Source organism: Ahaetulla prasina, chromosome 3 (assembly GCF_028640845.1).
Source record: "Ahaetulla prasina isolate Xishuangbanna chromosome 3, ASM2864084v1, whole genome shotgun sequence".
Classification (NCBI taxonomy): domain Eukaryota; kingdom Metazoa; phylum Chordata; class Lepidosauria; order Squamata; family Colubridae; genus Ahaetulla; species Ahaetulla prasina.
In genome coordinates this window covers 149,161,825-149,187,369 of record NC_080541.1, presented here as the reverse complement: position 1 = coordinate 149,187,369, position 25,545 = coordinate 149,161,825, and the positions used below count along the sequence as shown (strand labels likewise).

Sequence of the window (25,545 nt, the reverse complement as noted above, 5' to 3'; positions counted from 1 at the left end):
CTTACTTTATTTGATGAAGTCAGGAAATAGATTTCCTGAAACTGAGTCAAAAAGATAAAAGTTTTTTGAGTTTGAAAATAATGTTTCATATCTAGTCAATCGAACATTCCTAAAAGAAACAACCTCTTGCCCTGCCAATTTGCTGCTTTCAAAGCCTGTCAGCCAGTCAGTGTAAAGACAGTGAAAGGCAACTGACATTTGGCATGTTTACAAAAGTTCTCCTCCATGTGGTTTTTAGCTTTGCTCATATATACTTAAAACTACTTCAAATGCATAAAGTTTATATATATAAACTTTAGTAGAAGAATTGGAATAGCAACAAAGTGAAATGAAGGTACCCCTCGATCCTTGCATCTTTTTTAGTATGCCTACACGCATGTTACTAGTCTTCACTGTAAGATAAACTGTTCCTTTTGGAATTAGTATAGAGTAGTTTACCTTTATCCAGCATTAGGGCTGCAGATCATAAATTACTCTATTCTAGCCTTCCAAGTGCCATCCAGCTTTTACAGGATTAAGTTTTTTTATTTTAGTATTTTTAACATTTTGAGAATTGCAGAAATAATATCCTTTACATCTTAATTATGATTGATTCAATACATGGAAGCAAAAGAAGATTCCTCTCTAGTCTCTGATGATTCTTCTTAAAACTTGTAACAGCATTGGAATTATTTTTTATCATATTGTTGGCCATTCATTTTGTGGATATAACATGTGAGCCAGTTTATGCAGTACTGCACTAGCTTGGAAGTGGCAGGCAAATACATGAATGAATTCTGTGGGCAGAAAAGAAAGGTGGTTTCTTCCATTGCTAAAGTCATCTGTTCCTCCCAAGGTGATTCTGGTGTAAGAATATTTCCAGCTAGGTCTGCTCAATTCTAGTAAATATAAAAACTTAGCCTGGGTTTGTTTCTTATTGTTCTTCAGTCACGTGAGTTAGAGATTTCTGTTTATTGGCGTGATTGGAGATCTTTGTGTGCCGTGAAATTTCTGAGGTTAGAAGACTTCTTGGATAATCAGCGACATGGAATGTGTCTCTATCTTGAACCTCAGGGTACTTTGTTTGCAGAGGTAAGAGCAAATACTTTTGGTAAATATTTTAAGTCTTGTGAAGTCCTGTTTCCAAAAAGTATTAGTCTGCATTCTAATACCTATTGCCTGAATTGCAGGTTACGTTTTTTAATCCTGTTATTGAAAGAAGACCAAAACTTCAGAGACAAAAGAAAATTTTCTCCAAGCAACAAGGTGAGGGGGTTGGTTTTATAGTTTTAGCACTTGGTCCTAGAATTAATAAAAATTGATGCTGATATGTCAGCATTTCATTAAAGATAAATCTTCATAATTTGTCAACAAGGCTTTAATGAGAAAGAAAAGGAAATACGACATGCACAGTTTATCCATCACAAGTAATAAACTAATGAATATATGAATTCTCATTTAGTTATAGCTTTTGGTGATAAATAAAAAAATTACTTAGGCTTTGTTTTCTTTATCCACAGGCAAAACGTTTCTCAGAGCTCCGCAAATGAATATTAATATTGCCACTTGGGGAAGGTTGGTGAGAAGAGCTATTCCAACAGTAAATCATACTGGGACCTTCAGCCCTCAAGCCTCTGTGCCTGCTACGGTATCAGTAGCTGATGCTCACATTTCTGGATTAGGCTCACCAACTAGGTAAATAAATGGCTGAAATGGAGACATTTCACACGTTAAAATTCCTGTGAAACATTTGCAGTGTAAAAAGAACTAGATGCTTATCACTGGAATTTTTTTTAAAAAGAAAATTAAATTATTGTGTAGAATTCTGCTCATATGGTCAACAGGCTTACGGTGAACTTTTTTCCCCCAAGTGATTCCCCTGTAGGTAAATTGGTGTTTGAACTTGACCCTGAACCCATCTGTCCGCCACACGTATCTTCTCTTGGAGAAATCGGTGAACTTTCGCCTGAACCAAAGTCTCCGCCTACCCCCACTCAGGCAAGGCTCCTCATTTAGAATTCTATTGCAGTTTCTTTGCGTGATTGTTGTGAGCTGCCCAGAGTTGTTGAGAATTGGGCAGCTTACAAGTTCAGTAAATTGTTACGTTGTTGTTTTAAAAATGTTTAATTTACTGTGTAATTTTAAAAAATTACACCTTAAAATGAATACGATGGATGAATGTTCTTTCTGTGGTGATTTTGAGCAATGTGTTTAGGGGCTGGGATGTTGGATGAAGACTGGTGAGCTCCATGCTCCCTTCTTGTTGCCCATTGAACCCAGACAGAAATTAATTTCAGTCATTGACTAATAAAAATACAATAAATAAAATGAACAGCACAAAGCTGTCCCTTAACAATAAGAACTATCGCAACCATTTGTGGGTGAATTTTACACATAATGTAGCAAAATTTTATTTTAGAGAAATAAATTTATGTTTCTTATTTATCAGATAATGCAGATAAAGGCTATCAGAGTGTCTCAGAAATGTAAATAAAAAAGATGTAATCAACTCGTGGCGAAACCCCAGTACAGAAAAACGTGGGCTGTTGTTTCTGTGGCACCCATATCATAAAGCAATATTGGGTTTCATGTGGGGTTTTCTTATATTTTCCTTTCAGGACTCTTGTGAGGAGCTTATATTCTTTGTATTTTGCACAAAAGCTGATCATTTTCTCTCTGCTGAACCTGGTTCATGGGTTCGTATAGGGAGGATGAAATTAGTAGAGATCTCCAAGTAAGCCACATTGAGCTCTCAAAGAAAAAGGAAGAATATAAACAAATTAAATAAATTCATGGATTTTGGTATTTTAAAAACGTAATCCTGAATCTGTTGTTCCTTTAAATGACTGCTTAAATAATTACCGTATATACTCGAATATAAGCCGATCCGAGTATAAGCCGAGGTCCCCAATTTTACCCCAAAAACTGGGGTAAACTGGGGACTCGAGTATAAGCCGAGGGTGGGAAATGAGGCACCCACCGGTTGGGGAAACCTCCTCCTCAGCTGAGAAGGCTGGCGGCCCCCGCCCCGCCCTCTCACTGCACCGCAGGGCTTCCCCGTCCGTAAAATGTGAAAAAGAAAAAAAAAAAAAACTCGAGATAAGTCAGAGACCCGAGTATAAGCCGAGGGCTTAAAAAAAAAACTCGAGATAAGTCAGAGACCCGAGTATAAGAGGACGTTTTTCAGCACAAAAAACGTGCTGAAAAACTCGGCTTATACTCGAGTATATACGGTAATAATAATAATAATAATAATAATAATAATAATAATAATAATAATAATAATAATAATAATAATAATAATAATAATAATAATAATAATTTAATTTGTATACCGCCCTTCTCCCGAAGGACTCAGGGCGGTGAACAGGCAGATAAAATAAAACGATACATTTCAATAAAAACAATATTTAAAAAACTTATTCCAATAGCCTAAATTTAAAATACAATACAAAATATAAAATAAACCCCAATAAAATTGCTTTTGCATTGTTTCCTTCCCTCACAATTTAGCTGTTTGCTTGATTAAATTTGGTGTGTCTGTGTGTTCACTTCATAATGAAGATCCTTTAAAACAGGGGTCTCCAACCATGGCAACTTTAAGACTTGTGGACTTCAACTCCCAGAATTCCTCAGCCAGCAAAGCTGGCTGAAGAATTCTGGGAGTTGAAGTCCACAAGTCTTAAAGTTACCAAGGTTGGAGACCCCTGCTTTAAAAATCCAGTCAGATAAAAATAGATGTCAGCCATATTTTGGGGTAATATATTCTTGGAAGAATGTTCCAAAATTTGGGGGACAACACTGAGAATGTTTGGATGCATATTTTTGTGGTGGTGCAGATATGGAAAGAGAGACAGTCTAGTCTCTCTTAAGAGTGTGCATAATATTTTAAAAGGTGGCCTGAAAGGGGCTTATAAATAACATGCCCAGTCATTCATAGCCAGTAATGTTCTTTCAATATATGGCTATAAATTGAACCTTTCATAATGGAGAAGTACTTCATCGTTTTTCTTCGTATACAGTACATATGAATAAGAGATAGATAGATATAGATTTGATATAGATATGGATATGGTATGTATGTTTGGGAAGTTTGGGCTTTCTAGATTGCCTTTAACTTTTCCTGTTTCAGGGTCTTGTTAACTTTCTAAGTTTTTGAGAAGTATAGAAATGTAGCAAAAAGTGCTTTTTATAGATGATTTTTCAAATTATGGCTCTGAAAAACTACCACTGTAGTTTTACTCTTCTAAATTGAGCATACTTCTCAAATTTCTGGCATATTTTTGAACCTTCTTTCTTTTTTATTTGTTTCTCAAATTTTCACAGGATGTGGAAACATTTGATTTTGAGAATGACAAAAATAATTTTGTTCCAAAATTTCAACCAGAAATTATTTGTGAGACTCAGATTTCAAATTCTGATACTGAGTATAAACAAGTACCTGAAGATAGAAGGTAAGCTGTTGTGTTACTTTTATATGACTTCATACTGAATAAGGCTATGCAAAAAATTGTGCTTTGCAGATGCATTGATGGGAGCCTTCCCAGAGAATGCAAACTGCTTTGCTTTAGTGTTTCAAGGAGGGTTGGATTCTCATTTTGTTTTTAAATTTGTATATTTCAGAATACAACAGAGATTTCAGTTTAGTTTACAAGATTTCCGATGTTGTGCTGTTCTGGGTAGAGGACATTTTGGAAAGGTACTTGTGAGAATTACAATTTTGTGTCTTTGACATACTTCTGTAACTGCATAGCTATACTTGAGGCTCACTTACTTTTAGTATATTTAGAGAATCTGTGTGAATTTGTGTCCACTTAAAAATGGTTATCAATCTAAAGGAAATATTTAACCAATAAGGTTTTTTTAAACAATAAAAACATACTGTTTTGTATTTCAGGTCCTATTGGCTGAATATAAAAATACTAATGAAATGTTTGCTATTAAAGCCTTAAAAAAAGGAGACATTGTTGCTCGAGATGAAGTAGACAGGTTAGTATAAAGGGGAGTAATAGTTAAATATGAATGTGTTTTTAATTATCTCTGTTGTTTTAAGTTGTTGTTCAGAAACAAGCTAGATTAAGGTGACCAGTGAAATGGTGAGATTTGCAGATGATGCAAATAATAAGAAATTATAGCAAACACTTCCAAAGGGATTTTCTAAATTTATATGAATTGGCATTGAAAAGATAAAGTTCAACATATAAAGTGACATATGATAAGAAAATATTTCCTAGTTTCAAAATTTTCCTGTGGAATTGAATACTTCAGTTAAAAATATTGATCCAGTTTGTGACTATTATGAAAAAGACATCCTGAGATTCATTATAAAGTAGGGGTAGTCGAACTTTTTATACCTACCGCCCACTTTTGTATCTCTGTTAGTAGTAAAATTTTCTAATTGCCCACCAGTTCCACAGTAATGTGCCGTGTATCGTCATCTGCACATGCCTCTCGCGCATCGTGGATTGGGGTTGCGGGGGGCACCGGCTACCAGCTCTGCTTGTCTGTTATAGCTGGGTGGTGTGGGGGGAGATGCGCGAGCTATTCTGGGGCGAGGCTCTTTTGTTTGCAGTCGCACTACAGCGCCATTTAGTTTCACTTACATAACGTGAACTAAACTTATGCACAGGCGACACAAATAGTATGTTTTCAGAAATTTAAATTGTCATGGGGAATTTTATGAAAACCTAATGAAAATGTTTTTAAATAATGCTATGAATTTTTTTTTTTAAGTCAATTAAATTTTAAAAAAGGAAAGTGCTTCAGTATCAGAAAAAAACCCTACCGCCCACCATGAAAGCTGGAACGCCCACTAGTGGGCGGTAGGGACCAGGTTGACTACCACTGATTATAAAGGAATACAGGTAGTCCTCGACTTACAACAGTTTGTTTAGTGACCGTTCAAAGTTATAACTGCACTGAAAAAAGTGACATTTTTCACACTTAATGACTGTTGCCACATCCCCATAGTCATATGTGATCAAAATTCAGATGCTTGGCAACTGATTCATATTTGTAACAGTTGCAGTGTCCCAGGGTCATGTGATCCCCTTTTGTGACCTTCTTGCAAGCAAAGTGAGTTGGGAAGCCAGATTCATTTAACAACAGTGTTACAACTGCAATGATTCACTTTTTTTTTTTAATTTACATTTATACCCCGCCCTTCTCCGAAGACTCAGGGCGGCTTACAGTGTGTAAGGCAATAGTCTCATTCTATTTGTATATTTACAAAGTCAACTTATTGCCCCCCCAACAATCTGGGTCCTCATTTTACCTACCTTATAAAGGATGGAAGGCTGAGTCAACCTTGGGCCTGATGGGGCTTGAACCTGCAGTAATTGCAGGCTGCTGTGTTTTAATAACAGGCTTCTTACAGCCTGAGCCACCACGGCCAACTGTGGTGCCACATAAAATGGGGCAAAATTCACTTAGCAACAGAAATTTGGGGCTCAATTGTGGTTGTAAGTTGAGAACTGCTTGTAACATTTCATCAATATTACACAGCACATTTGGAATGCAGTTTTATACACAGCTTTAGTCATCACACATTTTAAAAAGTACTGTAGAATGAAATAAATTGTAGAAAGGAATAATAAAAGAAATTGAGTAGATAGAATAATTTACTACAGTGTTTAGGTTTCATTAGATTACAAAAATTCAACTACATAAAGGCACAGTTGAGTTAAATAGAAATTAGTGCGCTGGGAGTACAAAGAATTTTTCTCTTATTACTACAATCAAGTTGAATGATCAGAGAAGAGGATAAGAGTTAATGTAGTTAATGGTTGTTAGAAGATTTGCTGATAATCACCAATTTGGCAGTTTTAAAAGCAGAGGAATTCAGGGCAGAAAGATTAATGATTGCTAATGATGACAACTATGTATTATATCCAGTATTAGAACCAATGGGATTTGCATTCTGGCCTTCTATGAATGAAAAAAAACATACTGGAACGTGCTGGTCAATTGGTCTCCATTGGTTCCTTTTACTAGGGGAATGGCTAAACAAACATGTTGGATGACTTTATGAAACAACCACTAAAGCTGGTATTATTTGTAGATCCAGGTTCCTTTTATATTGTCAGGAAGATCACACCAAGCTCTAATAGTACTTTACAAGCAAGTTCAGAAAATCTAAAGATCTTTGAAAATCTATGAAAAACTTTTTCATAGAATTATAGGGTATATATTTTTCTATCTTTTATATGGTGTGAACTTTGAACCCGTTATTTGTAAATATAGATATTTGAAAATATGTCTAACAGAACGTAATTACAATTGTAGGATGAGAGTGTAAAGTAAACTAAGCATGTGTCAACAGGAAATCTGTTATTGTGTTAATAGCTGTTTACCTATTTTTCTCAGTATGTGCAATGTGAGTGTATATCCTCTTCCAGGAGCACAAACATAGCATTTGTTTGTATCACTGGAAATTCTACAAACCTGAGTGCTGTTTTCTATAAATTATTTATATTTATATAAGTTTGTCATATTGAATGTAGTGTGGTGCAATGTAGTATAGCATGATATATAAATATAATAATATGCTATACTATGATAAAATATATACTATACTGTATTTTATATAATATGTATAATATAGAATATAGAATATAATACATGATATGATATATAAATACAATACATTCAAGGAGCCCGTTCTAAGCTTCTGTACTTATTTATCAAGTATTTTTTTGCCCAACAGTTATAGTTTTTTTATTTACCTGGGGATCGGCACTTAAAAACATTAGCTGTATAATTGTTATACAATAAGCCTCTAAGGGCTGTTTTTGATATAATCTTGTCATTTATTTCCACCATGTGTTTCTGATCATTTGTAACAGGTTATATGAATTGATCTTCCGGACTTTTTTTTCTTTTAACTTTTTTTTTCTGATATACTAATGGTAAAATAAGTCACATGTTTTTTTTTCTGTCTTTCGACTTTCAGTCTTATGTGTGAAAAGCGAATTTTTGAAACTGTGAACAGTGTAAGACACCCGTTTTTGGTGAACCTCTTTGCCTGTTTTCAAACCAAAGATCACGTGTGCTTTGTAATGGAATACGCTGCTGGTGGGGATCTCATGATGCACATACACACTGATGTCTTTTCTGAACCAAGAGCAGTGTAAGTTTTCAGCCTTCATATTATCTCTAGTATCTTGTAAATTAATAAATTTTGGGAACTTGGCTGGTGAGAATACTGAGGACATGACTTTGATTTCTTGCTTAACTGAGTATAGATTAGAAGACATGTCACTGTTCAGAATTTAGTTTAAGGCAGTAGTGATTGTCTGTAACTTTGATAAAGATATTCATAATTACAATGAGAGATATTCTTTGAGTTAGATATTTTAATGTATTTATTAGTTTAATTGTTTTAAAACGTTTGCAATATATCTTTTGAATTTTGAGCTGTCCAGAGTTGTTTGCTGAGATGGGCAGCTATAGAAATTAAAGACAGATATTCCTTGACTTACAGCAGTTCATTTAGTGACTGTTTAAAATTACAGTGGCACTCAAAAAAGTGACTTACAACTATTTTCAGCACTCATGACCATTGCAGCATCCCCGTGGTCGTGATCAAAATTCAGATGCTTGGCAACTGGCATGGATTTATGACAGTTGCAGTGTTCCAAGGTCATGTGATCCCTTTTTGTGACCCCCTGACAAGCAAAATCAATGAGGAAGCTAGATACACTTAACAACCATGTTGCCAACTTAACAAAACTTTTTTTTTTATTTGCATTTATATCCCGCCCTTCTCCGAAGACTCAGGGCGGCTTACACTATGTTAGCAATAGTCTTCATCCTATTTGTATATTTATATACAAAGTCAACTTATTGCCCCCCCAATAATCTGGGTCCTCATTTTACCTACTTTATAAAGGATGGAAGGCTGAGTCAACCTTGGGCCTGGTGGGACTAGAACCTGCAGTAATTGCAGGCAGCTGTGTTAATAACAGACTGTCTTACCAGTCTGAGCCACAGCGGCCCCTTGTTTAGGCAGTATTATCTGGCAAAGTTAACATGATCCTTGGGACATAAAGCCTGAACAAAAGTGAACTTCTTACTTCCTGGAAAATAATAACTGCTGATAGTTGTCTTTGGGTGGTAACAGTTTTCTAGAGCTTAAAAAATAAAGAGTTGCACATGGCTCGGTTAGAAGTCAGCAGATTTTAAGCTTGTGGGATCTGTTTTGTCTTCTGCCGGAATCCTTAGATCCACCCATCGGAGCAGTTCTTTAAAAAAAACCCTAAATTTTCATGACAAGTGAAGTAGAATGTTGGATTTACAATGCAAGTTCCTTTTCTTCAGTTGAGAGAAGGTGCCTGAAATCTGGGAGGCTCCTGCTTGATTAGCAAGACTGAAAGTTTAATAACAATCCCTAGAATGAGAAAAAGAATTCCTTGCCATCCCTTTCAGGGATGTCAAAAAAAACATTTTATTCTCCAAATGAAATTCAAGAGAAAAAGAATGACAGAAGAGAAAAAAAACATTGAAAAGCTAGTCGTTCTCCATGGTAAAACAGCAACAGGAAAGTAAAAATACTCTCCATCCAGTATAGAGAAGGAACTTGGGCAGTTAAGTCCGGTGCTTATTTTTTTGCGATTGAATGTTGAAATATGGACATTTACAGTGCACTATCTGTAGACAAATGAAAACATAGCATCTCTACAGCACAACAAGCTTTTTAAGCAGTATTTTGAGAGTTATGTTTGTTTGTTTGTTTGTTTGTTTGTTTGTTTGTTTATTTATTTATTTATTTATTTATTTATTTATTTATATGAATTGGCAGCCCACCTCCTGTGAACTTTTGAGCAGCATACAAAACTAATAAAACAACTAAGGCATTAAATCACCAGGTAGTGCAGACTTACATGCCCTAATAGCATAAGCCACAAAACAGAAAGTGGCCCCTGAGTAAATAATAAATGTCAATCTCAGAAAAGAGGCTGCCATCCTTACCTCTGTTCCAAAGGCTGAGGGCTGCAAGAGGGAAGGAAGCCATACCGTCTAGATCCCCACAAAATGTCCGTGTTTAATGAACCTGGAATACACCCATCCTGCTGGAAATACTGGTTGGGCAGAAAAAAGATAAATGGTCTCTCAGGTGTTCAGGCCCTATGCCTTATAGGTATTTAGCAGCACCTTGAATTGCATTCAGAAGGCAACCAGTATAGCTGACATAGTGGTGACAAATGGACACTTCCAAGAGACACCCGTTACTGCTCGCATTGTTGCATTTTGAATCGGCTGTAGCCTCTTAGTGTGCTTCAAGTGGAAGTTGTGTCCTAATAATATAGAATTCTAGTCCTAATTTAGGCACAAAGCCAGCTGGATGGCCTTAGGCCACTTATGCTTTTTCAGGCTTTGGAAGGAGGCAATGGCAAACCACTTCTGAAATTTTGCCAATAAAACTGCCAAATAAATAGCAAAAATAATAACCTGCATAAACACCATATCCCATTGCAAGAATCTATTGCTTCCTCATTTACCAGACTTTAATCCCTCAGACCACAAAGGACAGGCCATTTTTCTTTAGGTCTTCTATTAATAGAAGAAGGAGATGTTTTTTCTTTGAGAAATATAACAAGCTATATTGCTAGAAAAGAAAAGAAAAGTCCCATAGAAGATCTTAACAGCCAAGATGACTCCAGGGAATATAAATGTCTTTGCTTTTAAAGGTTACATGTATCAAGCCCTGATAAGTTAGCCTCTTACTTCTTTGAACATAACAGAATCATCTTGCTACCAAAGGAATTATCTTCCTCCTGCCCTCAGATCATATTAAAATAGCTTCCTGATGCTCAGCAACTGGATGTTTTTCAACTTCTCCAAAAGGGGAGAAAGGCAAATTAGTCTTACATTTGAACTTTACCGTCCGTATTATATAATTTTACTTTTTATATTGAGTGCATTTGCTCTCCAAATACAGACCGCAGAGTGTTGGAACTAGCATTACTTCTGTCAAAGTCAGAACCCCTTCTTGACTAGCTGAAAAAGCTTGCAGAGCATTAAGCATTGCTCTTATGGGGATTTCTGGAGACAGTTATGCATCCTGGGAAAAGTAAAAACAGCCAGACCATCGTATTTACTGTAGCTCAAGAACACAATGCCAGAATTCAACTGGGTCTTCTGTGATGGGATCCTGGAAGGCAAGGAGGCAATTCTTTAGATAAGAATCAGGATCGGACCAGTAGCAAAAATTTTGTGTCCAAAATTTCCCCACAGCAAATATAGTGGAAATGTGCCCCAATTGAAAGACAGTATTTCCTTGCATGGGAATCTCCCGAGATTGGAAGGATGGCTACATCGATAGCTTCTCCAAGGAGGTCTGGAGCATAGAAGACTCACCCCAGTTTATGGCTGCTACGTCATCTTTTGAGCACTCGGAGGTGGGGGTAGGGGAAAGATTCCTGCTCTACTCTCACATGGATGTTGTGATTTGGGTCTGAAATGTTGTTCTTTGCAGTAATGTAAATAAATGTGCAAAATGGATGAGTACCGAAACATTGCATTTCTCTCCAAACAGATTTTATGCTGCATGTGTAGTTCTTGGCCTGCAATATTTACATGAGCACAGGATAGTTTACAGGTAAGCTGTTGTGTCTGCGGGTATTTCAAAAACGTAGTGTTCCATTTCATTTTATGTTCTGCTACGTATGTGAACCTGGCTTAAATGCTGCTGTCATTATGATTGATAAAATTGTTCCTTTTCTTTTCTAGAAGAAATAAATGCTATTGGATGTTTGTACATTATTAGATTTTGTTAAAATTGAAAAAGGTAATTCGTAATTAGTAAATATTTGCAAGTGGTAACTCTCTAAAATAGCTTTCAGCAGTTTGGGTAACTTCCAAATGTGTAGACTTTAATTACAGTCAATGTGGCTATTGCTGAAAATTCTGAGATTCTCCCATTCCATAGGTCATGGAACCCAGCCTGGGGAAGGCAGCTCTATAGCTTAGCAATTACATGGTTGGGTTGTTGTTTTTTGTTGTTTTACTAATTTTTTTTAACTTTATTTCTTTGGTAGAGATCTAAAGCTGGATAACCTGTTGCTGGATACTGAAGGCTTTGTTAAAATAGCTGACTTTGGTCTCTGCAAGGAAGGTAAGGTTTTTGGTTTTTTTAAATGGATGATAATACTTACTTCTACTACTGAACATGTTGTGGTGATTGCAGATAGCAACTTTGCCCACCAGCAGGAGAATGATTAAGAACGGAATGGGTTACAGTAATTCAGGCCCAGAACTCTGTTACTAAGTGATGAAGTCACAAAGCATGATGTTATATAACTCCACTGTTTTATGACAAGCAATTGCAGCAATGGCAGTTGCTGCTGTTAAGGGGACTTCCATGAAATGGTTAGGTGTCACATGACTGACATTTTCAGTCTGCTGACGACTTTCCCCTTGAGTTAGCTTGTTGGAAACCAGCAGTGAAGCAGCAAAGCAAATGGCGATCACATGGGGTGCTGCCAAACCTGCAGTTATGAGGATCATTTGTAAGTTTCCTTATTCAGGACCTTCGTAACTTTGAACGGTCGCTGAACAAAGTGATTGTGTTGTTAAAAACGGGGACCTGTACTTATGATAGGTGTGCTCTGTGAATGTGCAGAATGAAGATGCTGTATAAAATCCTATATCTCGCTTTATGTGTCCTTGATGTAATAATTGCCACATTAATATGAGCAAGCTACAATCTCCATAGCAGGAAGAGTAATGTCCATAGAGAGGCTTTATGAACAGTGGCATCGGCTAAGTGTGCAATATGAAAGCTTTAATCTTAAGAAAACTGTGTCTTGCTCATAAGTGGAGACTTTTTTCTTTGTCCTCCAGTTTCCTCTGTTCTATTCTTCAGAGCACCCATTCAGCAGCTTTCAGTATGATTCAGGAAACTGAGAGTTATAAATAGAAGTCCCTTAAATTTAGCAGAACCTCCTCAAAGTTACTTGGTATATCTTTAACATTGTACTGTATCAAATGTTATTTGATTCCTAGGATAGAGATGATGGTAAAACAAGGCACAATTCAAATTTATTTTAAAAAATCTCGGTTTGTAAACCATTGGTTCAGACATTAAATTCAAAGGAAGTTTAGTTATATTTTTTTAATTCAGATTTGGGTTCAAATTGTCTTAATCATTCAGAAGTAACCAAAACTGTATCTCATTGTCAGAACTACAAGCAGCCCCAATTGCCACTTGAACTGTTAGACCATAACCTACTACTAGATAAAGTAGAAAAATGTGGGTTTGACAGCACCACCACCAGATGGATTCGTAACTGGCTGACCAACCGCACTCAACGTGTAGTCCTCAACGGAACTACATCCACATGGAGGGAAGTATGCAGTGGAGTACCCCAAGGCTCTGTTTTAGGCCCAGTACTCTTCAACATCTTCATCAATGACTTGGACGAGGGGATAGATGGGGAACTCATCAAATTTGCAGATGACACCAAGCTGGCAGGAATAGCCAACACTCCAGAAGATAGGCTCAAGTTACAGAAAGATCTTGACAGACTTGAACATTGGGCGCTATCTAACAAAATGAAATTCAACAGTGAAAAAAGCAAGGTTCTACATTTAGGCCAAAAAAACAAAATGCACCAGTACCGTATATGTGGTACCTTGCTCAATAGTAGTACCTGTGAGAGGGATCTTGGAGTCCTAGTGGATAACCATTTAGATATGAGCCAGCAGTGTGCAGCAGCTGTTAAAAAAGCCAACACAGTTCTGGGCTGCATAAACAGAGGGATAGAATCAAGATCACGTGAAGTGTTAGTGCCACTTTATAATGCCTTGGTAAGGCCACACTTGGAATATTGCATCCAGTTTTGGTCGCCACGATGTAAAAAAGATGTTGAGACTCTAGAAAGAGTGCAGAGAAGAGCAACAAAGATGATTAGGGGACTGGAGGCTAAAACATATGAAGAACGGTTGCAGGAACTCTGTATGTCTAGTTTAACGAAAAGAAGAACTAGGGGAGATATGATAGCAGTTCCAATATCTCAGGGGTTGCCACAAAGAAGAGGGACTCAAACTATTCTCCAAAGCACCTGAGGGTAGAACAAGAAGCAATGGGTGGAAACTGATCAAAGAAAGAAGCAACTTAGAACTAAGGAGAAATTTCCTGACAGTTAGAACAATTAATAAGTGGAACAACTTGCCTTCAGAAGTTGTGAATGCTCCAACACTGGAAATTTTTAAGAAAATGTTGGATAACCATCTGACTGAGATGGTGTAGGGTTTCCTGCCTGGGCAGGGGGTTGGACTAGAAGGCCTCCAAGGTCCCTTCCAACTCTGATGTTATGTTATATGTTATGTTTGTTTACTTAGGATTACTTAGCACTGCAAGCTGACAATAAAAAATACTTGGGGTACAATGGGAAAATAGTTCAGTGATTTCATATGAAAAACTTGTGTGACTCTGCACATTCATGAATACCATTTTATCAATTGAATTAAAAATGCTAAATTTGGCCAGTTTTTTTAAAAAGAAACAGATTTGAAAACCAAGTATAATCCTGATAAAACACTTTGAATTGAAGCATTAAATTGACTTCATTAAACATATAGACATCAAATTGATTTGAGTGTTTAAATGGAATTGACAACGTAAATCATATTTGAGTCCATCTGTACAACCCAGCAGATATATATCTAAATCTTTGTGTAACCATTGCAGGAATGGGATTTGGCGACAGAACAAGTACATTCTGTGGCACTCCAGAATTTCTTGCTCCAGAAGTATTGACAGAAACATCTTATACAAGAGCTGTAGATTGGTGGGGTCTTGGTGTACTCATCTATGAAATGCTTGTTGGTGAGGTAAGCTTCACAAAAAGTATGGAGATTAATAGACACATTGTTCTGTAAATTTACTTGGACTTCAGTAAAGCATTTGATAAAGTAGACATAACCTACTACTAGATAAAGTAGAAAAATGTGGCTTACCACCACCAGATGGATTCGTAACTGGCTGACCAACCACACTCAATGTGTAGTTCTTAATGGAACTACATCCACATGGAGGGAAGTATGCAGTGGAGTACCCCAAGGCTCTGTTTTTGGCCCAGTACTCTTCAACATTTTCATCAATGACTTGGACAAGGGGATAGATGGGGAACTCATCAAATTTGCAGATGACACCAAGCTGGCAGGAATAGCCAACACTCCAGAAGATAGGCTCAAGTTACAGAAGGATCTTGACAGACTTGAACATTGGGTACTATCTAACAAAATGAAATTCAACAGTGAAAAAAATAAGGTTCTACATTTAGGCAAAAAAACCCAAAATGCACAGGTACCGTATATGTGGTACCTTGCTCAATAGTAGTACCTGTGAGAGGGATCTTGGAGTCCTAGTGGACAACCATTTAGATATGAGCCAGCAGTGTGCAGCAGCTGCTAAAAAAGCCAACACAGTTCTGGGCTGCATAAACAGAGGGATAGAATCAAGATAACGTGAAGTGTTAGTGGCACTTTATAATGCCTTAGTAAGGCCACACTTGGAATACTGCATTCAGTTTTGGTCGCCACGATGTAAAAAAGATGTTGAGACTCTAGAAAGAGTGCAGAGAAGAGCAACAAAGATGATTAGGGGACTGGAGGCTAAAACATATGAAGAACGGTTGCAGGAACTCGGTATGTCTAGTTTAACGAAAAGAAGGACTAGGGGAGATATGATAGCAGTGTTCCAATATCTCAGGGGTTGCCACAAAGAAGAGGGACTCAAACTATTCTCCAAAGCATCTGAGGGTAGAACAAGAAGCAATGGGTGGAAACTAATCAAGGAGAGAAGCAGCTTAGAACTGAGGAGAAATTTCCTGACAGTTAGAACAATCAATCAGTGGAACAACTTGCCTGCAGAAGTTGTGAATGCTCCAACACCGGAAATTTTTAAGATGATGTTGGATAGCCATTTGTCTGAAATGGTGTAGGGTTTAAGGTCCCTTCCAACTCTGTTATTATGTTATGTTATAAATGTAGTGTGTCCTCTCCTTATGCCTGAACGCATGGTGGTAGCAGATATTTTGCAAGTTTGGCCCTGGTCTCCCCCATTCCTCAAGTGAATGCCTTAATAGGATTGATGTTTCATCCTCTTTTTTCAGCACTGGTTTACTGTAAGTTTGATTTAATAATTCTATTTGGGGACAAGAGAGAATGAGAGATCAGATACACACTTGCTCGATACTACTTGTATTAAAATAGATTTTTTTAATATTTATATTTATTTATTTATTTAAATATTTATCTATTTATAGAATAGATTCTATTTAATATTACTTGTATTATTTTAATAACTTAAAAATGGCTTTGAATTACCATTTCTAAGGAGGATTTTTTTTCTTCAGTCTCCTTTCCCAGGAGATGATGAAGAAGAAGTTTTTGACAGTATTGTAAATGATGAAGTAAGATATCCTCGATTCCTGTCTACAGAAGCTATCTCAATAATGAGAAGGGTAAGACTGTATTTCTGAAATAAGTATTGTAACGTGAAAGTATGTTTTACTGGTAGTAATAACAGTATAGTGCCATTGAATAGAAGTGCTGAATGAATGGCCTTTAATTTAAGGGGAGGAATGATATAACAGAGAACTTAGAAGGACATTCCTCTCCTCTCTATCAATGGACTTTCGAGAAGGTACTATTATGCAAGTAGAAATGCAACCAGAGGCTTGCTAATAGTTCAGGACTAAACCTTGAATGCATACAAAATAGAAAATTAGATTTCTAATTAAATGCATGAGGGCAAATGAAACGGGAAACTTAACGAGAAAATTAACTGGCCTTATTCTGTTTAGCTTGCTTAAGTAGTATTTATAAATTGAAGGAGCTTCAGGATAGTGTTTCTAATTATCTAATTGGGTAGCCCTGGTTCACTATTCTGGTAAACCTCAAATGTTTTGAAATACGAACAGAAATAATGATAATAAAAAACTTGATTTGACTACTTTTCAGAGAAAGCAGCTTCTGTTTCCTGTCTTTGTCTAAACTTAGTGTCTCTACCCAGACTATGATTCTGTACTTGATTTGTTTGGAGTAGTATCATACTATACATAGAAAAGAATGACCTGACTTCATTCCTGACATTGTTTTCAGCTTCTGAGGAGAAATCCAGAGCGTCGCCTTGGTGCCGGGGAAAAAGATGCTGAAGATGTCAAAAAGCATCATTTTTTTCGGGTGAGTGCCATCTCTCAAGTATGGTTACAATGTAACAATAGCCAGAAGCACAACACTTAAACTGGTGCTCTTTTTACAGTTAATTGACTGGAATGCGTTGCTCGCCAAGAAAGTGAAGCCCCCTTTTGTCCCAGTCATAAGAGGAAGAGAAGATGTCAGCAATTTTGATGATGAATTTACCTCAGAAGCGCCTATTCTCACTCCACCTCGGGAGCCTCGGATACTTTTGGAAGATCAGCAGGAAATGTTCAGGGACTTCGACTACATTGCTGATTGGTGTTAATCTTTTAGTCACTGTGAAAATTCCAGCCGATTTGCTCCCCAGGACAACTTTCTCCCATTGCCCTAAGAAGACCATTCTTTGGATCACTCTGCTGCCCGTAGCTTCTGATTTTTAAATCATATGAAGATTTTAAACAGTACTGCTTTTAATACAGAGGAGGCATGGCCTCTCTTTTGTATATCTTTTTTGTTTCTTTCTAACCTTGAGCACTGGAAAGCAATTTTGTGCAGCTCTTGAAGCTGATTCGGTGGGTGCGGGCTGTTTTCCACATTCACATGGGCACCCTTGTACTGTATCTTTATTCTTCCAGAGAAGAAAGCATCACAAAACACCTGCCTTACAAAGTGGGACCACAAACAGATAACTAAGCTAGACCGATCACCTGCCCGAGTTTTAAGGAAAGAAAACAAAAGCTGTCGGTCCTTTTCAGAAGAATGAACGTCCCCCCAAAATGGTAGAACTCAAAGACTGTCGAGCACACTAGTGACTTGATTTCTCAAAATAATATGTATTACAAACTAATGCCTTGTTTAACAAACTCTATGATATTTATTAGTGAGGAGATGCTTCAAAATCTTACCTATGTCAAAGCAGCGTCAGTGCTTCCATTTGCAGAAAGAAAGAAAAAAAAAAGACTGGTCCTAAAGTTTTACCAAAGTCACTTGCTAATGTGTTTGCCTTTAAATCTTGTTAAACACTGTTCAGAAATAACCAGCAAACATGAAGAATGTAATGAATGTTTTTCTAGTCTTAACCAGGAATACTCGTAAATGTATGGATTTCCCTTAAATACCCAATCACTGTTCTATATTTTTAAAAGTTGTGTATTTTCCACATTAACTTCAATCATATTCTAGCAAATCAGTATATCTAGTTATCTCATTCATCATACATTTGCTGTTCAAAATGTTCTAAACATTCATGTTTAAAAAATGAGGAACTGTATTGTATACATCCAGTATACATGTATATTTGGAAACTATCGTTTTGTTTAAATCATATAGATTAACTGTACACTTTTAGTTTTGTCCAGTGGCTGTTAGAATGTATTACTGAAATCCAGATTTAATGGTGAAAACCCACTTGTATACATTTTTATGGCCACTGAATTCAATAATCGTCATCGGAAATTACTGAGAATAAGGGTAAAAGCAATGTTTTAAGAGAATGTATAAATATTTTTGATAAAACTTGTATATTTTAAGTCTCTTAACACTATGCTGTACCTCAAAAGTTAAAATATCTTTGACCAGATGCTGTGTGTTTGCTTTACAGACTTTAATGTAGTTAGACATTCTGAAAGAACAAAATCATGTTTAAATCAGTGGAAAGCAACATTACACTTTGTCAGTATATGTGTTTGTGATCAACTTCATTTCCTAACACCAGAAGATCAAGAATAAGCATTAAGTTTTTAATTATTAGATTTACTATTCAATCTGGAATGTAGTTCAACATCGATAAGTCACATACAGGGCAGATTTTGCAAGAAAGTATAGAGTAACATCAATAAGGAGTTTGTGTGTGGGGGTGCTGGGGAGGTATTTTTTTCATAATCTGTTCCATCACCCCATTCAAACTATTTTGTTTCAGTATGATAGCTGGGGACTCTATTCATATTTTGTAACCTTACAAGAATATAAGGAATAAGAAGGTTGCCAGAACAACATATCTGTAAATTCCTTCATAAGGAAGATAGATAATACTTTTTTATAAAAATCATGAATATTACTAAGTTGCAGTTTTTTTAAAAAAATTGCACGTTTTTTAGGATGCTAATTTGGTTGTATTTTTTTTTTTCAAATTGCTACACCTTAATTAAGCAAAACACTACATATCTGAGGTACAATCTGCCAACCCCTTCCTTATTATTTCTATAAACAGCTGGGTCCCTGGTAGGTGCTTCAAATTTAAAATCCTATGGAAGAAACTTTTTGTAAGTATAAATTGTACAGAAATGTTTGTAATCTTGAATTTATGAAAATCACATTAGAGGCAGGGTATTTTCACAATTAAGCTGAATGAAAGCACTAATTTTATCTAGTTTTGAAAAATAGGCAAATTAAGTTTTAAACTCTAGATTGTAAATATATTTTGCTATACATATGTGGCTGCTGAAGCACTTTGTAAAAAAAATTAGGGTATTTTAGAATGGTACACTATGCATTTAAATGAAATGTGCCTTTAACAGTGTAATAGTACAAATTATCTGCAATTAACTCTCAAAATTTAAATAGTGAAATTTGTATAGGAAAAAAATTACTGATTTGAATTATAATCTTGTGTTTGATCTTTAGATAAATGATGTCTTTGGAACTTTGTGTGAATTACTTTTTCTTTCAGGGTGGATAAATATCTGCTTTGTTTTTTAAACATTTAAGAAACCTCCCTTAGGTGCCGTCTTCTAATCAAAACAGTTTGTAGAGCTGCTTAGGAAATTCCTTAATGATTCACTTGGGAAACTGATTGTTTGAAACTTCTGTGCAGTATTCAATGGGTAAATTGAAAGCTGAACTAATATTTTCAGCATATGGTTTCAACTGGAATGAGTATCTCTCCCACACAAGCTGAATTTAAACTTCACACTAAACTCTGTTTTATACGAATTACACACCACCACTATGACAAGAGTCACATAATCCAGTAATCCCAAACAGCATTTATGTATAGCATGTTTACATTACAATTCATGGGATGGGAAGGAGGTACTAAGGCCTGCATTGAAAGCTGGGGAGGACTTGGGTTGTTACAAAGTGTTGAAGATTGGCCCTAAAATAAGTCTCCTCAGCATAATTCTCAGCTTTTATCTCTCTCTCATTTCTTGACAAGAGTTTTTAAAGCAGCTCCTTTTTCATGTGCGAAATGAGATGATTCTTTCCTAATGCATCGTCTCATGAAAATAATTGTGTGATAATACACTTGGAGCCCTTCCAAACCATTCATTGAGAAATGCCCACCAGTTAACTGAGATCAGCATGGATTTACTAAGAACATGAATTGCCAAGCAAATCTTGTAACTTTTTAAATTAAGTAATTTAATTGATGAGAAATCTATATTCATAATATAACTTGTTTCTGGGCAAAATATCCCATCAGATTCAGATTAGATCAGAAAGCTAATTTTTAGTTAGATATGACAATTACATAGGTTCAAAGCTGGCCTGACATACTCAGAATGGTTTCTTATCACACTAGACAGATGAATCGAATGTGTACCACAAAAGTTAATCTTGAAGCCTTCTCACTTTATTTTATCATTAATATCAGTTTATGAGAGGAATGGAATCCTTCTCAAAGTTGTACGATATACAATTTTATGGTATAGTTAAAAATTAAAATAACCTAGATGAATGGACTGAAAACAAAAATGAAATTGAATACATGCAGTTTGCCACTTAGGAAACAAAAATCAAATGTACAGTCGTAAAGTGAGAATACCTGCTTTGGTAATCATACTTAAGAAAGACTGTGGAACACTAAAGTAGAAAAAAATTCTGCAGTGATCACACTCTAACTCATATCCAGTTCTGGGTGCTGCACTTCAATTGAGACACTAGAACATGTTCAATTAAGATCAGGATGATCAACAGACTAGAAATCTGAATCCTATGAAGGGAATTTGATAAAACTGAAAATGTTGGGTTAGGATAGTAAGAGTGGATAATACAATAGCAATCTTCAAATACCTGAAAGCATATCAGGATCTGTATTCATTCCAGATAACTGGACACATTATTTAAATAAGGCAGATCCTGATTGGAAGTTAGGAAAAAATAAGGTAAGGGACACCAAACAGTGGACTATCCTTTTACTAATTATGTTCAAACAGAGGTTGAAAAAGGTTTAATTTCGATTTCTCTGCTGAGCAGAGGGTTGCCCAAATAATTCCAACATTAAAAGTATCTGCTTTGCATAATAGTATATCTTCATGCTGTTAAGCAATTAATATTTCAATAATCTCAAGAGTCTAAAATGATTTAAGCTCAGCTTGGTTTTTTTTGTTGTTTTTTTTACTTTTTGGTTACTTTCTTACCTTTTGTCTAAAGTTAATTCTATTTCCTATCGGTTTGGATCCATTACTACTTAGACATGATTTTTAATCGTGGTTTAAAAAAAGCCCTAGATAAAATTCATTTATTGGACTTAGATATGAAAAGTCTGTGCTGGTTAGGTTTTGACACTGATAGAACTGCCCTCAGTAAATTACATTCAAGATGGTTTATTGTAGTGAGTTGGATTTCTATGCCCTTACTCTACAGTACAGACTGCTGCAGGCAAAGACTGACACTAACACAAAATAGGAGAAACCTTGCCAGGACAATACCATCTTTTGGTAACATCCCTTAACAAAATAATGCCAAATCTTAGACCCATGAAATTGTATGAATGCAAACCACTTTCATAAACAAAGAAATTACAGAAAGATATGAGCCTCCAGGATTAATTTTATTTTTCATATACATTGTAAAGCTTTGTACTAAGCAGACTTAAAATTATTTTTTTTAAATTACCATAAGCTCTGTCATGTTATAGCTGCTGAAGCGGCAAATGACATCCCCACTCAAAGGAGCGAACCTGATTTTGCAATTTGGACAAGAGCTAGTCAAAAGATTCTATTCCTAATTCACCTAAATGCTGCATAATCATTAAACTATACATTTTCCCAGTTCCATCTCAATGGCCTGGAGGGAACTATGGATCTCCCTCCCCCCCACTCACTTTTCTTACACACACACATACAAATATACACACACTCCTGCTGTTTTCTTTGACCTCAGCTGTGTTTCAGTATTTAAACTGACTTCAGCTCTGCTAAAGAAAACAGTAATGGCAGCAGGGAGCTGCTAGAATATCAAGTTGGACAGAAACATTTGCACATGTAGGATGAAGAACCTTGGATTCAGTTTCCTTCCTGTTCAAAAATGGTACTCAACTGTTTTCAATGCCTTAGTAATAGTCTACTTGTTTTTAACTAGACTATCGTCATCACTGACCAAAAAATGTTCCTGGCTTTGTGAAGATAGAAACGGTGATTGTTCCACTTCTATTCAAAACTTAGAAAAATCTGCCTCTTATGACAGAGACCATGAACATAATATGGTCAGATCATTTTTTCAAATAGCCACACAAGGTAACGAAAAGACATGCTCTTGATTTATGGGACTTTAAATAAAATGAATCAAAGTATAAACTTGACATGGTTAATCTTTTTCCTAAGGTGAATAGAAAATTTTCTATATTTTGAACTATATTTTCTCTGAATTAAAACTTCCCATTATAACTAACTAATAGTTATCAAGAAACAATGTAAAATCCATGTACAGCATCTAATTTGGAAAACTGAACAACTTTTAAAGATTACATTTTCCACTTGGATATTTATTTAGAACAAAGTTACATACAGTAAAACTTATAGGTCAGTACTGTTTTTTGGAAAACAGTTTATTCTGATTTGAAATATTTTCCAAAATACATTTTACCAGATCTGTCTGAAAGAAATCTAAATACACAGAATAGAAAATTAAATTTGCTGCAATGGTTGTTAAATACTTACATTCACTAATATATACATAAAAATGCCACAAAATTATTTTGTTTACATCTGGAATGTGTGCTCCATTTCATCCGATCAGTTTTTCCATCTCCTTTCATTCACCAGTCCTGCAATTGAAGGCTTGACAGGACTGCTTTTATATGCTTAGTGCTTTTCTAAGTCAAAAATTATTTTGCAGGGCTTTGAAGTTTCACAGCTGGGGCAGTTTGTCCACTGGGGTGTCAAATCTGAAATCTGCTGGGAAAAGGTCTGGAGCACGTGGATAAATCAGCCTATATGACTGTCTTATTGTAACATCAGCTACACCAGCAATGTCTCCAATTTCTGAAATAAAAAGCCAAGGTAAGCAAATTAGCACTTATTTGCTAGAGTCCCAATTCTCCAAATTCACAAATAATACTTACAAACTCCAAAATGAATTATATAATTTACAATTTAGGAGTTTAACCCCATATTTAAATTCAGATAATTTTAAGACTGGTTTCAACTAACACAAACCAGATAAGGTGTAGAGGAAGTGAGAAGGCTTTGATACATAGCAACAGTTCATTAATATCATTTACATTTATTTCCAAATCTTTCTGGACCAACCTGAAGTGTCTGAATTAATTTTTACAATTCACAGTTTGGTTTCAATCCTGAGGCACACTGAAGCTGCCATTACCTGGATTTACTCATCAAAGAAAGTAAAAATACGGTTTATTTTAATTTAATACAGCACACAGACTCATTCTTTGTGGCATTTTCAGTAACCATGGTTTAGTCTGCTCTGTAATTAATTTAACAGCCTACTAAATTAGCCCAAAAGAAGAGCAGAAATTCAGGCACTGACTACTGGGCATGTATTTCAAACAAAACAGAAGAGCCCTTATGTAAAGCAGAGTTTGTGGCATCTGTGCCAATTCTTTCTCTTTAAAAAAAACAAAAAAACCCTACTTCTGGCATGCATAAAACTTACTTTCCTAGATACATAAAGACATTACCTTTCTGTGTTCTCTTTTCAGCTGAGGCTTGTGAAGCCATATAAATAGCAGCAGCTGCAACTGAGATAGGACTCCTTCCAGGAACTAAATCTAATTCCACAGCTTTACGCGCAATGTGTGTTGCGGCCATCTGGACTTGCTTAGGAAGACCCAAGTTGGAACAAAATCTGGACATGAAATCTCCAGTAGTGATCAAATCCACACTTGTTTCTAAAGCTTTCAAGATGAGTTTGAAACACCGGCCTATTTCTTTTTTGGAAATTCTGGAAACGGCACATATTTCTAAAGGATAAAATAGTACACAGGGCACAATGAATTTAGATCAACACTCCCAGTCGCCCTCTCCATCTATTAAAGCTTAATAGTTCTTTCATTGTTGATGGTTACATTTTTCATAGCACAGATAAAAAATTAATCTATGTAACTAATAAAGTGATATTATTTTGAGAGCTTTAGCCAGGCTTAATTGCTATATTTACACACATATGCACGCACAGGGGCACACATACATTAGACATTAGCAGTATTTTTAAAAAGTTGAAATTTCAGCAAAAGATTACGGAAGTGAAAATACTTGTCTAGTTCAAAACAACAAAGATAATGACAGCCTTTGGAACAGGAGAGAAATGGAAGTCTTACATTTCCTTGCATCAGTCTTTCCTCATTAATTTTCATTTTGAAAAGAATAAAAACTCTCAAAATGAAAAATTGACTGTGGATTACAAATTATAGATCAATATGTGGCTTTGCTTCTTTTTTGAATCACTACAATTACATCCACATAGGGTTATTAGCAGGGGTGAAATCCAGCAGGTTCTAACAGGTTCTGGAGAACTGGTAGTGGAAAATTTGAGCAGTTCGGATAACCAGTAGCAGAATAGCCGGTAGCGGAAATTTTGAGTAGTTTGGAGAATCGGCAAATACCACCTCTGGCTGGTCCCAGAGTAGGGAGAGAATGGAGATTTTGCAGTATCCTTCTGTCGTGTCCCACTCCTCCGCTGACAGCCGGGTCGGGGAAGTCCGTATCAAGCGTGCCTCTGCAGCTCTGCCAAAGTCCTATCAGAGTTCTCAAGGCAGGCAGGAGACCAGAAAGTGACTTCAGCAAGATATGTTTAGACTTTGCCTGACTCAGAGACTGCCAGAAAGCAGATCCTTTATATAGGCCATGGGGTGTGGCTCCATGACTCAGCACTTATCCAGGCCTGCCCCTCCCTTCCTTTTGTTGACGTCGCCTCTCTACTCTCCAGAAGCGAGGATCTCTCCAGCCTCCAGCTGTTGGTAATCTTAGTTCATGACTGGCTTCACATTCTTCAGGCTCACATGCTGTGGGGGAGGGGTTTAGTTGCTCCGTTTGCCTGGGCATGGTGCCAGGACTGGGGGCTGAAGGCACGTCAGGCCCTTCGTCTTGCTCGGCCCGTCCGGGCATGGTGCCAGGGTTGGGGGCTGGAGGCATTCCAGGACAGTCTTCTGAACTATCAGCATCCGGCAGGAGATAAGAGGGGCCCGGCTGCAGCAGGGGAAGCGAGCGAGACACAACACCTTCCCACCATGCCCAC

General features: G+C 36.4%; 2 protein-coding genes across 4 annotated transcripts in view; one reads left to right on the top strand and one right to left on the bottom strand.

Moving 5' to 3' along the window:
• PKN2 (protein kinase N2) overlaps window positions 1–19,768 on the top strand; it is a 76,771-nt gene extending 57,003 nt beyond the window's left edge. For all 3 annotated transcript variants that reach the window (XM_058175296.1, XM_058175297.1, XM_058175298.1), the window contains 14 exons: window positions 928–1,071; window positions 1,170–1,245; window positions 1,500–1,674; window positions 1,851–1,977; window positions 4,306–4,433; window positions 4,603–4,678; window positions 4,877–4,968; window positions 7,931–8,107; window positions 11,516–11,578; window positions 12,018–12,094; window positions 14,672–14,814; window positions 16,341–16,448; window positions 17,089–17,169; window positions 17,249–19,768. In XM_058175296.1, coding sequence (XP_058031279.1) covers window positions 928–1,071; window positions 1,170–1,245; window positions 1,500–1,674; window positions 1,851–1,977; window positions 4,306–4,433; window positions 4,603–4,678; window positions 4,877–4,968; window positions 7,931–8,107; window positions 11,516–11,578; window positions 12,018–12,094; window positions 14,672–14,814; window positions 16,341–16,448; window positions 17,089–17,169; window positions 17,249–17,452 — 1,671 coding nt within the window. In that variant the 3' untranslated portion in view covers window positions 17,453–19,768. The remainder of the gene's footprint in view (window positions 1–927; window positions 1,072–1,169; window positions 1,246–1,499; window positions 1,675–1,850; window positions 1,978–4,305; window positions 4,434–4,602; window positions 4,679–4,876; window positions 4,969–7,930; window positions 8,108–11,515; window positions 11,579–12,017; window positions 12,095–14,671; window positions 14,815–16,340; window positions 16,449–17,088; window positions 17,170–17,248) is intronic.
• Window positions 19,769–21,879: 2,111 nt separating this feature from the next.
• The window catches only part of GTF2B (general transcription factor IIB), a 29,944-nt gene continuing 26,278 nt past the window's right edge, over window positions 21,880–25,545 (bottom strand). Inside the window, exons 6-7 of the mRNA XM_058175300.1 lie at window positions 23,990–24,271; window positions 21,880–23,330 (exon numbers count right to left, since the gene is read on the bottom strand). Coding sequence (XP_058031283.1) covers window positions 23,197–23,330; window positions 23,990–24,271 — 416 coding nt within the window. The 3' untranslated portion in view covers window positions 21,880–23,196. The remainder of the gene's footprint in view (window positions 23,331–23,989; window positions 24,272–25,545) is intronic.